Below are 16,665 nucleotides of genomic sequence, written 5' to 3' on the forward strand. Positions count from 1 at the left end.
GCAGTTTTTGGCATTTTCCAAGTAGACATGGTTAATGGGTAACATTTTCCATAGGATCCCAAAGGTGATTCTACCATTTTCTGTGCTAGCTATAGTGATAGCTCTTTTTAGGAAAGCCAGTAAAGTATAGTTGATCCTTGAACAACACTATTTGAACTACGTGGGTCCACTTATATGACTTTTTGATACAGTACTGTAAATGTATTTTCTCTTCCTTGTGATTTTCTTAATTACATTTTCTTTTCTCTAGCTTTCTTAATTGTAGGAATATATTATATAATGCATGTAACATATGAAATATGTCTTAACTGACTGTTTAATCAGTAAGACTTCTGGTCAGGAGTGGGCTATTAGTAGTTAAGTTTTGGGGAGTCAAAAACTATTGTGGATTTTCAGCTGTGTGGGGTCAGTGCTCCTAACTCCTGCATTGTTCAGGGGTCAGCTGTATACCTGAATATAAGTGAGATTATAAGGATTACTGCTCTAATGACTTTTAAGGGTCTTTTTTGTATACTTCAGTCCTTTAAATTTATACTACATTCCTTTTTTTTTTTTAAGGGGGGGAGGGGCAAGGGAGAGAGAGAATCTTAAGCAGGCTCCACATCCAGCACTAGCCCAATGCAGGGCTTGATCTCACAACCCTGAGATCATGACCTGAGCCAAAATCAAGAGTTGGACACTTAACTGACTGAACCACCTAGGCGCCCCTTACTACATTGCTTTCAATACACCCTCTGTGTTACCATAGTTCAGAAATATGTTACTAACAGTTAATCTAGTTCACTGATGATTAACTTTTTTTCCTGGCCAAATATATCATTATCATTAACAGTTGTTTATTATGAGTTTCAACTTGAGTCCTATCAGAATGAGGGAAACAGTAAGGGACAAGAGGAGGTATCACTTGAAAAAAGCCTCTATAAAAAATCACAGATTATGATCCAGTTATTCCTTTATTAGTGAAATGACCTTTCTCCTTTCTATTGATTTTACCTCCTTCAGTACATTCTGACAAATTTACTTTCCTGGGAGAATCTCTTTAGATTTCCTAAGAGAAGCTGTGGTTTACTGTCTTGTCAAATTCAAACTCCTTTGTCTTATTTTCAAGGTCTCTAATAGCTGTTTTGTTTTATTTTATATTTACTTCTATCCTGCCTTGTGAGTAGCATTCAGATATTTGACATATGTGTTTTGCACATCATGCCATTTTCTTGGTAGTTTATCAAAAACCAAACTCCCTAACCCTAAACCTGTTCTCCACATTGTCCTGATACTTTCCTTTCCACATTGTGCATTTACATATAGTGAGTCTGATAATATACTAATGTCCTAAATACTGGGTGTACACTGCATTCTTTTTCGATAGTAATTATATGTTTGTTTGTTTGTTTTAAAGATTTTGTTTATTTGACAGAGAGAGACACAGCGAGAGAGGGAACACAAGCAGGGGGAGTGGGTGAGGGAGAAGCAGGCTCCTCGCTGAGCAGGGAGCTCAGCTGATGCGGGGCTTGATCCCAGGACCCTGGGATCATGACCTGAGCCGAAGGCAGACGCTTAACGACTGAGCCACCCAGGCGCCCCAGTAATTATATGTTTTTGAAAATTATTTGGAAACATCATTAGGCATTCAATTAAAACAGCGGTATTTTCTTTTTTTATAAAGATTTTTTTTTTATTTTTAAGTAATCTCTACACCCAACTTGGGACTCAAACCCACAACCCTGAGATCAAGAGTTGCATGCTCCACTGACTGAGCCAGCCAGGAGCCCCAAAACAGAGGTCTTATTTTATTGGGTCTCTTGGTTTGTCAGTTTATTCTTGTTATCAGTTGCTACATAGTTGAAGGCAAATTTAATTTTGGTTTCTTACTCTTCCTTTTTTAGAGGAAAGATGATCTATTCCCTTACCTTAAGAAGCTTATATATTTGCTTGATCAGAATTTATCTCATCATATTCATATCTATTCCAAAGATTCATTATTGTTTTGTAGCACTAATCTAATTTGTGAGAATAGGGTCCTATTTGCTAGTATTGTAAGTTAAGAAAAAAGAAAGTTGGTCGGTAGCAATGAGAAAGTAAATAATGGGGGAAATTTTTTTAAAGAAGCTTTCTATTTCTTATCAGTCTTTACTCCAAGTCTGGACTGCTGCCTTACTTATTTGGACATTTGGCAGTGGTATCTCTGCTTTGCTGCTAATTGTAAGAAGTTGCCCTATGTGATATCTGCTTGTTACTAGTGGCTCCACAGCCCAGCCTTCAGTTTCATGTAGCCTGGTAGGCTTTGTACTTTGCAAGCTAAACGGACTTTCTGGAACTGAAAACAAAACCAATCATAACTCAGTCACTCTTAGAGCCAACACTTGGAGAAGTTGGCTTGTTTAAAAATTTTTCCAGCTCTTGTCATAATATACTAAGTTTTTTAAAAAAATGTTTTTATTTCTCTGGATTTTGATTTCTTTGAACTTGTTAGTAAACTTCACTTTTCTTCAACTTGCTGTTTCTGTTGTTTTAATTTGATTTTTCTAGTGATAGGATGAAAAATGGCTCTTCAAAAATATCCATGTCAAATCCCTGGAATCTGTGTGAATGTTACCGTATTTGGAAAAAGGATATTTTGTGTGTGATTAAGTTGAAGATTTTGAGATAAGGGGATACTCCTGAGTTGTCTGGGTGGGCCCTAAAAGCCATCACATCTGTCCTTAAAAGTGAGAGTCAGATGGTTATTAAGAGATAGGCACACAGTGGCGCCTGGGTGGCTCACTTGGTTAAGCATCTGCCTTCAGGTTCAGCTCATGATTTCAGGGTCCTGGGATTGCGCCCCAAGTTCGGCTCCGTGCTCAGCGGGGAGCCTGCTTCTCTCTCTCCCTCTGCCCCTCCCCATGCTCGTGCAGTTGCTCTCTCTGTCAAATAAATAAATAAAATCTTAAAAAAAAAAAAAAGGAGGTAGGCACACAGAGAAGGCAATGTGAAGATGGAACAGAGAGCAATGTGGCCGCAAGCCAAAGAATGCTGACAGCACCAAAAGCTGGAAAAGCAAGGAATACATTCTACCTTAGAGCCTCCAAAAGGGGAGCAGCTTTGCTGACACACTGATTTTAGTTCAGTGAAACTGATTTTGGATTTCTGGCATCTGGAAGTGTGAGAGAAAAGACTTAAAGTTTGTGGCAATTTGTTATATCAGCCACAGGAAATCAATCTATCTAGCAGTGCTTTGATGATCTCTGAGTGTTCTTAGTGCAGTGCTCCTCTTGCCTTCACCTAACAGTGTATGGTTTCTTTAACAAGCATCTGAATGTCTGTTATTTGGAAAATTGAATCAGGTAGTGTTGAGAAATCAAAGAGATAGAGAGTACCACCTTTAAAATGTTTCACCATAGTTGAGGAGACAAATACCAATTTGTGAAGTTACTGACCCACACCCCCCAAAAGTAAAATAAGCTAATATTGCATGTATTCCTGATAGATATGAAATTGATAGGAATAAAATATTGCTACAGAGATGTGTTATTGATTCTATATTTCATCAGTCCTGATTTATTTGTGCATCAAAACTGGGTTATCAAGTATTTCATTGTATCACTATTTCAGTTAATGTTTTCGTCAAAGAATGGCCTATATGATGATATTTATCCCAACGTATCTTAGGACTTCTGCATTATACTTAAAGTTGATATCAGCTAAAATCATATTGGTGCATTGATAAATATTTGAAAGAGTTAAGGAATCATTCTAGACTGAAAAGTCGTCGTCTTCTTTACCAGGAGAGTCATTAAGCATACTGTAATTGGCTACACTTTGTGACTGTCGAGAACTATAACAGGTTACTGTAGCATGCAGTATATGTGTCTTAGATAGTATACTTTAAGGTCAGGACCAAAGCTTTATAGATAGGTATAGGATGAATTTGGAAAAACTTAATTCTGAAGAATCATCATTTCATAGCATAAACATAAAAGATATGTTATTTGCCCCTAATGAATGTTAAAATGAATACGATGCTTTGCAGCTATTTTTCACTTGATGTAATAACTGCACTGACATTGAAATCTCACTTTATTTTAACATTAAGAATTTACTCAGTGAACACATAGTATCGGTTTACAGTGGTCACTGTTTAGAGTGGAAAACCCCAAATGGTTAAACAGCAGGAGAGTTCTCTGTTTTTAGTTAAAAACTGCTGTTTTCTATATGCCTTATTTACTACATATTTAATTCTTAATGTTGTGTGCTGTGGGATCGGGCATGCAAAAGTCAGCAGAAAGAGTTCTGGTTTTTACATCTAGAGCTATTACTTGCTGTACAATAATAAAGGCACTATTTTATTGGGTTACTTGTAATTAACTTCAGCACTAGGCATTCATATAAATCATTCGTAATCTGTTTTCTTTAGATTTTTATTCTTTTAAACTGGTTTAACGTACTTGCTTTCTGTTATCTTTTTTACATATGGATTGAGGTTGTAATTGGTTTTTGGAATTAGGCTGTCAGAATCCACCATATATGTGAATTCAAGAAATGATTGAGGCAAGCTAATGAATTTTGTATGATATTTTATAGAGATTTGTTACTGAAATATTCTGTAGTAGTATTGTTTTGTTGTGAACCTTAATAAATAATCATTCTCTCATGTTAAAAAGTATCTACACATTTGAAAAGTTAAAATGGCAGCAATTATTAATTAGAAAATACTTATCCTTTTGGTGTCTTTCAAAATCCCAAAAAGCATAGACATGAGATTTCCTTTAACTCCTGTTAATTTTCTGACATTTTAAAAATTTTAAACATTTGAATCTTCATATATTTTCCACAATATTATCTGAAAATGCCATTTTATAGATTGATTAGTAATTTATATTATTCTGTGCTTGTAACTTTTTATGATTATTAGTTGAAAATGGAATAAAAATGCAATAGAGGCAGACTTTTTTGGATAAAAAAGCATTTAAAGAAACATGTATGTCTAGCTGAGTTCACAGTATATGTTAATTAAAACTAAATATTATAAAACAAAACTTTGCCTCTAAAACTACCTTCATTTCATAAATATTTACAGTGATCTGTAGAAAGAGTTTAGAGGTATAAGATAATTTTATTTTCTCCCAAAACAGAAAATCTTGATGATCTGATAAAATGAGAGGTATATTGAGGTGTGGGGAATGGGAAAAGCTGTTTTCACCCAAGTCAGGAAAGCAGTGCTTTTAAAAATAATGCAATTGGTAAATATTTTTTATTGTTGCTGAGTACACTAGAGGGTTTAAAAATCTTTTAAAAATAATTAGCCATTTTATATAGTTTTAATGGAAGTCTTTCATGTTTCCTCTCCAGCAGTCTCTAATGAACACTCCCTGTAATTTCAGTGCAGGCTTTGAGATTCCCTAAAGACTTGACTTCAGACCTCAAAGGGCAGGAATTGCCATATGTCTGGAGAACTGGAGTTGCCAAATAGACTGACCATGTACTAATAGGACACATTTATATAGCTCTTGAATGTGAAGCCCTGATATAAGCTTAATGATGGTCATCTGTTGAGAGGTTGTAACTGGAAAGGGTTAGAGCAACTTTTGTCACCTTTATTGAAATTGAGATTTCTGTATTGATCAGTAAAAGATCTTGGCTAAATTGATTCCAGTTTGGAAGTTATTTGAAGGATTATTATTGGCTGGAGAACATGTTTTTCCTAAAAAGTTTAAAAACAGATTTTTAAAGGGACTTGTAAATGTATTAATTTTAATGTATGCTTAAACACAATGGTAAGAGGATTATTGTTTTTATTATTTACAAATAATTTAAAACTATTTGTAGTACTTACATAATTGATTGCATGGTTATCTCAGTCTTTCAGATTTTTAAACTTTTGCATTCTTTATTTTGTAAACCCAGTAAATGTGTTCTAAATATTCAATTCTTTGCTTATAGTTCACAAAAATATTTGTTAAATAAGCAATTGTAAAATTGAAACATTTGCCAATTCAACTTTAATAGACTTTTTCTTTTCTGTTTTTCTTAACTCTGTAATGATCTGTATATATATATTTCATTTATAAACTGAGCTATAGTATCTGTACAGATTAGATGTACATTTTAAAAGTGTATGTCCACAGAAATCATTGAAACCAAAACTTTCCAAAGGGCAACATTTTATTCTATCTCAGGTAATGATTTGCTTTACCCTCTAAAGAGACAGTGGAATAAAACCTGTCCTTTTCTATTATGCCATACTCTTTCCTGGTATGTGGTTACTCGATTTTGTGTTAGATAAGCTGTTGAGAGAGTGCTGACATAAAGTGCAAACACTGCTGAAAAGTTCTTGATCGTTTACTTTGAGCACTTAAGATTACTATATCTTGACCATGAACAAGTTTTCTCTAGTTTTGACCTTTAGTCCTGTGTATAATGTGGTTTTCAATTTTGTGTTAATACATTCCCTTCGTTATTTGAGCTCTCCTCTGTGGCCTCCTTCCTTGACTCCTACTAGTGTTTCTGTCATCTACTTAGGGAATTGGAGCTGTAGTCAACCAACTTGATTTATTTTACAAAGGCATGTATAACTAACATCTTAAAATATTAATATTGATATTTCATTGAAGAACACAAGCCTTTAAATCTTTATATATTTAATAGGGAAAATGAAATAGTTTGAAATGAGTTTAGGTTTTTATTAACAAATTATTCTTCATTCCTCTGTTTATGTTTGAATCATTAAATCAATACTTACAAAAAAGAATATTTTATGATCAAAAGCAGTAGAGATAAAATTAATTTCATTTAGTAGGATGTAGAATACTGACTTTAAAAAATAATTCTTAATGGTTTATGATAAAATTATATTTTCATAAGTTTTTTAAACTCCTGCTTACCTATAAACCTGAACAGTACCTACTCATTGGACTGTATTCATAACGTGAGAAAGAGAGGGGGGAGGGGCAGAGGGAGAGAGAGTCCCAAGCAGACTCTGTGCTGAGTGTGGAGCCTGACACAGGGCCCGATCCCAAGACCCCAAGACCACGACCTGAGCCAAAACTAAGATTCAGCACTCAACTGACTGCGCCATCCACGTGCCCCTATATTTCCATATTTTTGATACCAGTATTTGTAGGACTTGAATGCTTGTTCAGGTTATTTAGAGATATTTCACAATATTTTGGATAAATACCTGTTGTCTAGTTAGCGTACAATTTTAATACTTAAGCTGAAAAACAGTTTCTGGCCTCAGTTTTTCTTCTCCCCTTTGATTCTTACTTTCTGGAAGGAGCCATATTCACTAAATCTTAGTTGTTGAGTCTGCCACGGATCTTCATATTTCTAAATGATTTAATTAAGCTATTTCTTGATTTTTCTATTTTAGACATTATCTGGTGATGTCTTCTATGGAAGATGACCATTGAATTACATATATTGTTCTTTCTTTCCACTTCACATTTTCTGTTGTTTCCAGTACAGTTATATCATAATATTTTGTTAAAACCATACTTACCATTTACATTATTATGACAATGTAAGTATTCACAGCAGAGCTATAAAATGTACCAGGATTACCCTCTTTTTCTCCCTCCCTTCCTTCCTTTCTTCCTCCCACTTGCTTGTCTCTCTTTCATATTATTCTTCTGGAATTAATAATTTCCTACTTTTTTGTTTATTTAAATTTCTCTGTACCCACCACAAATTTATTTCTAAATTTTCCACTGGAATCATAAAACTTGTGCCAATGTGATTAAACACACTTATTATCTATTGATTCAAATGTTTTTCTTAGAGATGTAGTACCTGTAGTTCTCTATTTTTCTCTTCCAATCTGGATTGGTTACTCTTTAGGTCTGTCGAAAGCTGTTATCTGGAGGTTTCTTTTATTATCAACCCAGAATTTTCCTCTTCCCTCTTAAGCTGCAGTGTCTATCTTCTGCCCACAGTGACCTTCAAATTTGTAAGGTGCTGGTCACTGTTCTAGCGCTGGAAATACAGTAGAGAATTAAAAAAAAGGGAAAGGTAGAAATGAAATCTGGTGGGTAATAAGTATGTCCTCAGAAGAATAAAGCAGAGCAGTTATGGAGGATGATAATGGGGTGTCTTAATTTTGATGAGACACTTCCTTTTTACTTTCTTGAGAAAGAATGCATAAGGGGTAGAATTTTTTAGACATTGCTTGTGTGAAACTTTTTTTTTCTTATTTTGACCTTTAAGCTTGATCAATAGCTTATTTGGATATTGGTATTAGAGGCTGAAAATTATAATCTTTCCAAATTTTTTCTCCCTGGTGGCTTTCAGTATTTTTATTATTTTAAAAATTATTGTTGTTACTGCATTATGCCTTTGGTGTGGGTGGATCTTTTAAATTCATTATCTTTGGTATTTTATGTAAACCTTTTAGTCTGAAAAAGTATATACTTATGTTCAGATAAATTTTCTTGAATTATTTTTATGGGAATTTCTTGCTTTGTTTTTTCTAATTTTGTTTCTAGAACTTCTGTTAATTAGTTAGATGTTGAACTATCTGGATTAGTTTTCTGATTTTCATATCCATTTCCATCTGTTTTTTCTTTATCTTTTATTTTACTTACTAAGAGGCTTGCTCAACATCTTCCAGTACTTTTAAAATTTTTATTTGAAATACTTTAATTTCTAAGAGCATTTTCTAGTTTTCTATTTTTTGTTGTTGTTTTGGGGAGAGGCAAGAGCTGTGATGGTTAATTTTATGTGTCAATTTGACTGAACCATGGGTGTCTAAATATTTGGTCAAACATTATTCTGGGTTTTTCTTTGAGGGTGTTTCTCAATAAGATTAACATTTAAATTGGTAGGCTGAGCAGAGGAGATTGCCCTGCCTGATGAGAGTCGGCCTCATCCAGTCAGTTGAAGGCCTGACTAGAACAAAAAGTCTTACCATCCCCCATGGAAGAGAGAATTCCACATGCTTGACTGCCTTGGAACTGGGATATCAACTTTTTCCTGCCTTTGGACTTGAACTGAAACACTGGCTCTTTCTGGAATTTGAGCCTGTTGGTTTTCCTGATTCTTAGGCTTTTTGACTTGGGGTGTAACTACAACATTGGCTCTCCTGGGTATTCTGCTTGCGAATGTGAGCCATTTCCTTAAGATAAATAAAATTTTGGGGCGCCTGGGTGGCTCAGTCGTTCAGCGTCTGCCTTCAGCTCAGGTCATGATTCCAGGTCCTGGGATCGAGCCCCGCCTTGGGCTCCCTGCTCAGCGGGAAGCCTGCTTCTTCCTCTCCCACTCCCACTGCTTGTATTCCCTCTCTTGCTGTGTCTCTCTCTGTCAAATAAATAAATAAAATCTTTAAAAAAAAAAGATAAATAAAATTTTTATCTCCATACTATTGGTTCTGTTTCTGTGGAGAACTCTAAACTCTAGTATAGGGGCAGAGAGATACTGGTGAGTAAGACAGAATTTCTGCCCTGATTGTTTTACCTGAAATATTTTCTTTCTAATGGTATAAATTATATTTTTCTTTAGTCTTCTGTCCACACCCCCTTAACCATATTGTCTGTTTTCGGAGTCTTTTTTTCCCTATTTCTTTGGTGTCGGTCATTCATGCGAGTCTTTCCTGTAATGACTGGTAATCCTTTGCTATCTGCTCATATTTAAGTGTAACACACAAAAAATCCATGCAACTGTGTGGGAGTTGTCTATTGGTGATGAATGAGGTGCCTTTGCCATTGATAGACCCTTAAATATTACGGATTCTCATTTTCCTCAGAGAAAATGTCTTTAATATTGTTTTGGAGTCTCATAATTTAGTATCCTTTCAAGTTATTTGATTTTTACAGTAAGGCTTTTTACAGTGTGCAGAAGTTGACTTCCCTGAAAAGTAAACTTTTAATGCTTTACTATGGTGGGGATGACCATAAAGTATGGGGAGAGGATCTGGAATTCTGTGTTTCATATACTTCTTTTCATTCATTTAAACTATTTTTATCCCTGTTTCTCAACATCTTCACATGATACTTAGTGACTTCAACTCTTGGCCCCCCTAGAGTTCTGCAACAAGCATTGATTGGCTTCCTCAAATTGATTTTTCTCCAGGTTGTAGAGAAATTTTTTACCCTCTCTCATATGCAGTTGTCTATTTTTAATTTATTTTTTATTACTTTTGTTCTTAACTTTTACTGTTTAACCTGAAGTATATACCTCTGTCTTTTTTTTTTTAAGAGTAAGAGAGTTTAGTAATTAGCCCACCAGAATAAAAAATTGATAGTACATTTAATGTCAACATTGATGATTTTCCCCCTCACCTTAAAAAAAAAAAAAAAAAAAGGTGGCAGCCTGGAGTATATGTAGTCTGTCTTGACAATTTGTGGCCTTACTTTATTTACTTTAGAACATGATAATATTTTGGAATTACTTTTAAAATCTAGGTAAGTTTATGTAGTAATTCAAGACACAATAATATATTGTAGATTATTGAATTTATATAAAACTGTCAAGTTTACTTTAAGGAAGAGAATTGTATTAAAATAATATAAATTAATACATAGCACATTAATTGGTGCCCCTTTTCTCTATATTTATTTGTTGATGATAGGGAGGGATAGACTTACTTTGGTTAATGAACTCTTCTTTTTTCTTTCCCCCACCCTAAGAGAAGACTTTTATCACCAAAAGCGTATATTTGAAATTTGGTGGAATACTGTATTTATTTAATAAATTTCACTAATATGTATTATCTTTGTTGTTGATGTTGCATGACTTAAGAGCATTAGTAAGTATATTTTAGTAAAAATTGACTTATCAACAATTATAGCCTTAGGAAGTGATAGTCAATTAAATACAGCTTAGAACAGGTATGAAATTATTGACTCACTTGTGCTTTGAGTCCTTCCTCTCCAAAGTGCTGAAATGTGTTTTGAAATTACTTAGTTGCATTAGTGGTTGGATTTGAGGCTTTTAACGTGTTTTTCACCAATACCTTTGGGAAAAGAATAACCAAGACCTTTAAATGTACTAGCATTTTCCATCACTATACAATTGTAAATACTGTGATGAAATACTGAAATGATCATGTAAGATGATAACCGTTAAGCTTTTCTTTCAACTATTAAAACTCACTAAAGGTTATATTGAGCTGTGGTTTATGAAATTGTTTAGACTAACACCTTCTTTGATAATTGCCTCAGAAGTGGAGAAAAATGCTTTAGGATAGCATGATTAATGCATCTCCTTTTCAGTTTTGGCAACTTCTTAAAGGATTGTAGATAAAGTTTTAGTATTGAGAAAACTTGTTGGGTTGACTAACAGCTGGGTTTATTAAAATTTTAATTTTTTCTTATGGACTTATTATTTTCATCTGGGTTATTAAATAATTGCAGTATAGCTGACACACAGTGTTATATTAGTTTCAGGTGTACAGCATAGTGATTTGACAACTCTGTACATTATGCTGTGTTCACCACAAGTGTAGCTATCAGCTGTCACCATGGAATGCTGTTATAATACCATGGAGTTACTAATTCTTACCAGCATGTATTTATGTAGCTGGTGTGTGATATTAAATGTTAATAACTTATACTTAGGAATAGATTATAGACAAAACTCAGTGATATCTTTGAGAATTGTGAGATTTTTATAACAATACCCAAAAGTATGAATAAGATTTGTATTTTCATTTCTTTTCTCATATTGTCTAATTATTTTTTAACTAGCGAAAAAGTTTTACTCTAGGTGGTTAGATAGCAATTATAATAAGTTAACAAATACAGGTTTATAGATGATGCTTGGGAAAGCAAGAAGTCTAGTAGTAGCGATAATAAATCTGTCTCTCTGAGCTTCTGTAAAAATTGGACTCTTCTACTTCTATATGGACCTTCATGTCTAATTTGTTTTTAATTTAAAAGAAAAAAATATTTTGTGTGACATACCAATTTGAGTTCAGGTCACAAAAATTTTTAGATGGTGAATTTTCTGTAGTTGTAGTAATTTGAACTGGTGTTCTATCTGACCTAAATCATGCTGTTTAAAGTGTTTGTGAAATTTAAATGGCATACTTCCTGATTTTACATTATAATTAAAATTACTTTATATACATTAATGAAAATAAATTGATGTTTCCTGTCTACTTAAAATTTAAGTCTCTCTACTGTTACCTATTTCAATCCATGTGGAGTTTTGAGTTTTCTATGACCTATATAATAAAAATACCCACCTGTTGCAGTTTTAGACAAAATGGATTTGAGAAAAAAATACTATTAGTACATACTTGTTAAAATAAAATGTCTGATCTGAAGAATTATATATACTGTATTCTCTTGCTTTTCTTTCTGATATTTTCTAGCAAGAAAAGTAACTTCCTTTAGTTTCTTTTAACTAAGGTTAATTTTCATTTTCAAATTTTCCTTCAGGTTAAGTGATCTAAATGAAAACTCAGTCAGTTTAAGGTCTTGCCTCCTCATAATCTGGTGCTGTATCAAATTTCTAAGTGGCCTGCCGAGAGTGCTATGTTAGGTATAAGAGCTGAGAAGTGAGCATATGCTTCTGTTCTTGACTATGGTGTCCTTTGAGGTGTCACCATCCCTTTTGATTCCCTGCTCTCTATCAGCAAAGGTCACAGCTGTGTTCTCCTCATCCCCTCAAAGCCCCTGTTACTGTACATTTTTCTGGAATAATTTTCTGATTCTTCCTATGGCATGAGATATTTCAAGGCTGTCTTAAAGGTCCATTTGGCCATTGTATTTGTCTCCATCTACTATTCCTGCACATTACTAGGTTTAGGAAAGCTTTTTGAGACTTGATACCTGTCTTTGCTGTGCCTGGAAAGTAAGGTGTGGGATCCTCTGTACCAGGATCAAAAACCTTACCCGAGGGTTCTGCTTTAATGTTTGTAAATTACTGAATCATAAAATAATATAGCTTAAAGAAATTTTGAAAGAGAGTATCTAAGACCTAGAGATGTCAAATGATTTGTCCATGGACATAACCTGTTAATGTCAGAATCAGTGAGAGAATATAGATCTCATGACTTCTTGTTCATTGCTCTTTCCTTAACAACACATTGCTTTATCTTCTCTTTTAGATCTAGCCAATTACTACTATCAAATTTCTGAGTGACTTTATATCTATTTTTCATTCTGTATATGTTGTTAATATTCTTATTGACACTATTCATGAAATAGAACCTTATACTACTCCAGAAACCAATATTGTACTGTATGTTAACTGAGTAAAATTAAAAAAAAAAAAACAAAAAAACTTATAATAAAATTGTGGTATGCAGCCATTTTAGTCCTGAGAACCACCTTGGGTTCTTTAAACATGAAAGAAAGCAATACTAATTTAGGAATGAAAAGGAGAAATTAAAAGAGAAAGGATGAGGCTGAAAAAAAAATAGGAATTTGGAGTAACACAGAGTAGTCGTCAGGGGTGAAAGTACATGTACTTTCAGACTCTTAAAGGTATTACATTTAGAACATATGAATATTTTTGATAGTAAAGGTAAGTACCCCAACATTGTCTTTTGTTTTGAGTTTATAAAAGAGCAAAAAAGATCAGTTGAGGGATATTATGTAGGTAGAATGTAAGGGGCTCCTTAGTTTTAAGTACCATAAAGATTATATATTTCCACTTATTTAAAATTTAATTTAAGTATCTATATTTAAAAATAGATATACATGTGCATACACATACCCACACACATTCATACCTTGGCATTTGTCAACTCTAGCAATATTTCACACATACATGCACATATGGGCGCATGCATGGACATTTCTCAACTCTAGCTACTTTTCAAGTCATGTAGGCCCAGCCTTACGGAGTAATGTTTATTTTATATATTTATATGTGTTTTGAGTTGAATATTTATATATTTCTATGTGTTTTGAGATGATTCAAAAAACTCTTTTGTACATACTCTTCTGGTTTATTTCCTTCTTAAGTTTTTTAGTGGATAATTATTCATAAAGAATATAATAGATTTATACCATCTTCTGCTAATTCATAGGCTAGTGAACTATAGTTTTCCAGCTCAGAAGTAGTCTAGCCAAATTAACTGATCTTTCTATTCTCTTTCTCAATTAATCATCAATTTTTGTGGTAGATGTGAGCTATTTACTGTGTACCAAACTATTTAATTCTGTCTTCCCCTTATTTGAGGAAGTCATGCATCTCTTTTCTTAAACAAAAACAAAAACCTCTCTCCTTGGTCTGTGCTGCCTTCCTTCCCAACTCCCAATATTTTTGTTGAATTAGTAGTATATAATGGTATAGGACAGCAAAATAAATATAGATAGGGCTTTTTGGCTTATATAGAATCAAATTGTTACTAACTTGTTTAATATTTTTTTAAAGGATTTTATTTATTTATTTGACAGAGAGAGAGAAAGAGAGCACAAGCAGGGGGAGCAGTAGGCAGAGGGAGAGAGAGAAGCAGGCTTCCCGCTGAGCGGGGGGCCCGATGTGGGGCTCGATCCCAGGACTCTGGGATCATTACCTGAGCCGAAGGCAGATGCTTAATGAACTGAGCCACCCAGGCGCCCCTAGTTTAATTCTGAATATCAACTATTCATGTGTACACAGGGTTGGCCTTGAGTAGGCAGCACATTTAACCAAACTTTTCCTTTAAGAGGTAAGGTATGAGATTGATATGGGTGATGTTTTTCATAATTGTTTTAAAAAAATAATCTGTTATGTGTTCAGCTATTTTCTTTTCTTTTCTTTTTTTTTTTTAAGGAGTGGCAGAATTCTATCCAGAAGAATGCAGGCCTTGCTTTTATTGAACTTGTCAACGAAGGAAGGTAATCTATTTTATATCCATTTATGTTTTACTTATAAATCTTACTGTATTTTTGCCACTGAAACTGACATTTTTGGATACTGTATTGTTTTTGTAGTCACTAATGTAGTGGAGCTTAATTTCTACAAATAGGTCAATATTTAATTATTTTGTGGTTTTCTTCATGGTTACATGCTTAATGATAAAGTTCTGATCTTTATTTTTCGATAGGTAAGGCTGAGTTTGGCAAAAGTAATAGTAGTGATTTTGTTAGCAGATATAAGGAGAATGAATACTTATTTGGAGTTCCTACAAATTTAATTATATTTGTGAGCCCAATAATTAAACTTAGATGTCTATATTATCTCTCTTATGTCATGGCCTATCATAAAAGAGTGGGCTAACAAGTTTTGTTCTGTGTTGCAAAGTGATGCAAAAGTAGAGAAAGGGAGAAAGTTGGTAAGGTTTCCATTTAAAGATAGAAGAATTCAAGGAAAAGAAATTCAGTAGTAAGAAAGAAAAAGTGAAGCAAGTCCAGAGATGAAAAGAAAGCTACAAGGGAGAAAATAGATTGAAGAGAGTGAGAGAATTAAAAGGTAAAAGTAAATTGAGGAAATGATGAGTGGACTCCTTTGAGTCTGTTTTTGTGGAAGTTGATTTTGGATTAATTGGACTGAAGACCCAGGGTATAAATTAAAAGATGTGTGTAGCTGCCATTCAAATTTGTATTTTGCGAAAAATGGTTGTTGAGGAATGTTTCTTTATAGTGTTCTGGCTAGTGTTGAGACTGATGTCATCACTTTGGGAACTATTTGAACTAGTAACTAGGAATCCAGCATCTGTCTCGTTAATGTTACAGAAGACGGCAAAAAAGTATGGATAACTTCACTTGACATTAAATACTTCTGAAATTCTTCTACTGAGCAAATAATTATACATGCTCACATACTAGTATTGGAAACCAATAAATAAACCTGCAATGGTAATGCCTTTTGCTAAATTCTGTTGTAGAAGTATTTAAATACATGTTAAAAGAAATACTTGACAGTTTAATATGGAAGAATTCGGTAAAACTTCCCCAGGGATTATGATTCTTGAGAGGTATTTTCTTTTTTAATTTTATTCTTTTTTAAAATTTCTTTTCCAGTTTTATTGAGAAACTGGAAGTCTGTACGTTTTGACCACCTTCCTTCAAGTCCCCCTTTCTCTTTTCTCTGCCTCTGCTAACTATATGTCTGGTCTCTTTTTCTAGGAGTTTGGGTTATTTGTTTGTTTCTTAGATTCTACATGTAAGTGAGATTATGTGGTATTTATCTTTGAGTTATTTCACTTAGCATAATGCCTTCAGGTTCCAGTCATGTTGTTGCAAATGGTAGGATTTCCTCACTTTTAATGGCTGAATAATATTCCATTATATTTATTTATATCTCTGTCTTTCTGACTACTTCTTTGTCCATATATTAGTGGACACTTAATTTGTTTCCATGTCTTGGTTATTGTAAATAATGTTACTATGAAAATGGATATGTAGATAATCTTTTCAAGTGTTTTCATTTCCTTTGGGTATATTTCTGGAAGTGGAATTGCTGGATCAGATGGTAGTCCTCTTTTTAATTGTTCCATCAACTTCCATACTGTTTTCCATAGTGTCTGTACCAGTTTATAGTCCCACAAAGAGTGCACAGGTGTACCCTTTTCTCCACATCTATGACAAGATTTGTTATCTCTTGTCTTTTTTTGATGGTGACCATTCTAGTAGGTGGGAGGTGATAGTTCATTATTGTTTTACTTTGCATTTCCCTAATGATTGGTGATGTTCACCATCTTTTCATGTATCTGTGGCCTTTCATATATCTACTTTGGAAAAATGTGTATTCAGGTTCTTTGCCTGTTTTTAAGTTGGGGTGTGTGTGTGTGTTTTGCTTTTGTGTTGTATGAGTTCTTTA

The 16,665-nt window shown here is 33.7% G+C and overlaps 1 protein-coding gene across 5 annotated transcripts in view; it reads left to right on the top strand.

Annotated features, from left to right (window-relative positions):
* LRBA (LPS responsive beige-like anchor protein) overlaps positions 1-16,665 on the top strand; it is an 834,672-nt gene that overhangs the window by 338,269 nt on the left and 479,738 nt on the right. For all 5 annotated transcript variants that reach the window (XM_035022918.1, XM_035022919.1, XM_035022917.1 and 2 more), the window contains one exon: positions 14,677-14,741. In XM_035022918.1, coding sequence (XP_034878809.1) covers positions 14,677-14,741 — 65 coding nt within the window. The remainder of the gene's footprint in view (positions 1-14,676; positions 14,742-16,665) is intronic.

The sequence above is a fragment of the Mirounga leonina genome, unplaced genomic scaffold, assembly GCF_011800145.1.
Source record: "Mirounga leonina isolate KUSES-001 unplaced genomic scaffold, KU_Mleo_1.0 Mir_176, whole genome shotgun sequence".
NCBI classification, from domain to species: Eukaryota; Metazoa; Chordata; class Mammalia; order Carnivora; family Phocidae; genus Mirounga; species Mirounga leonina.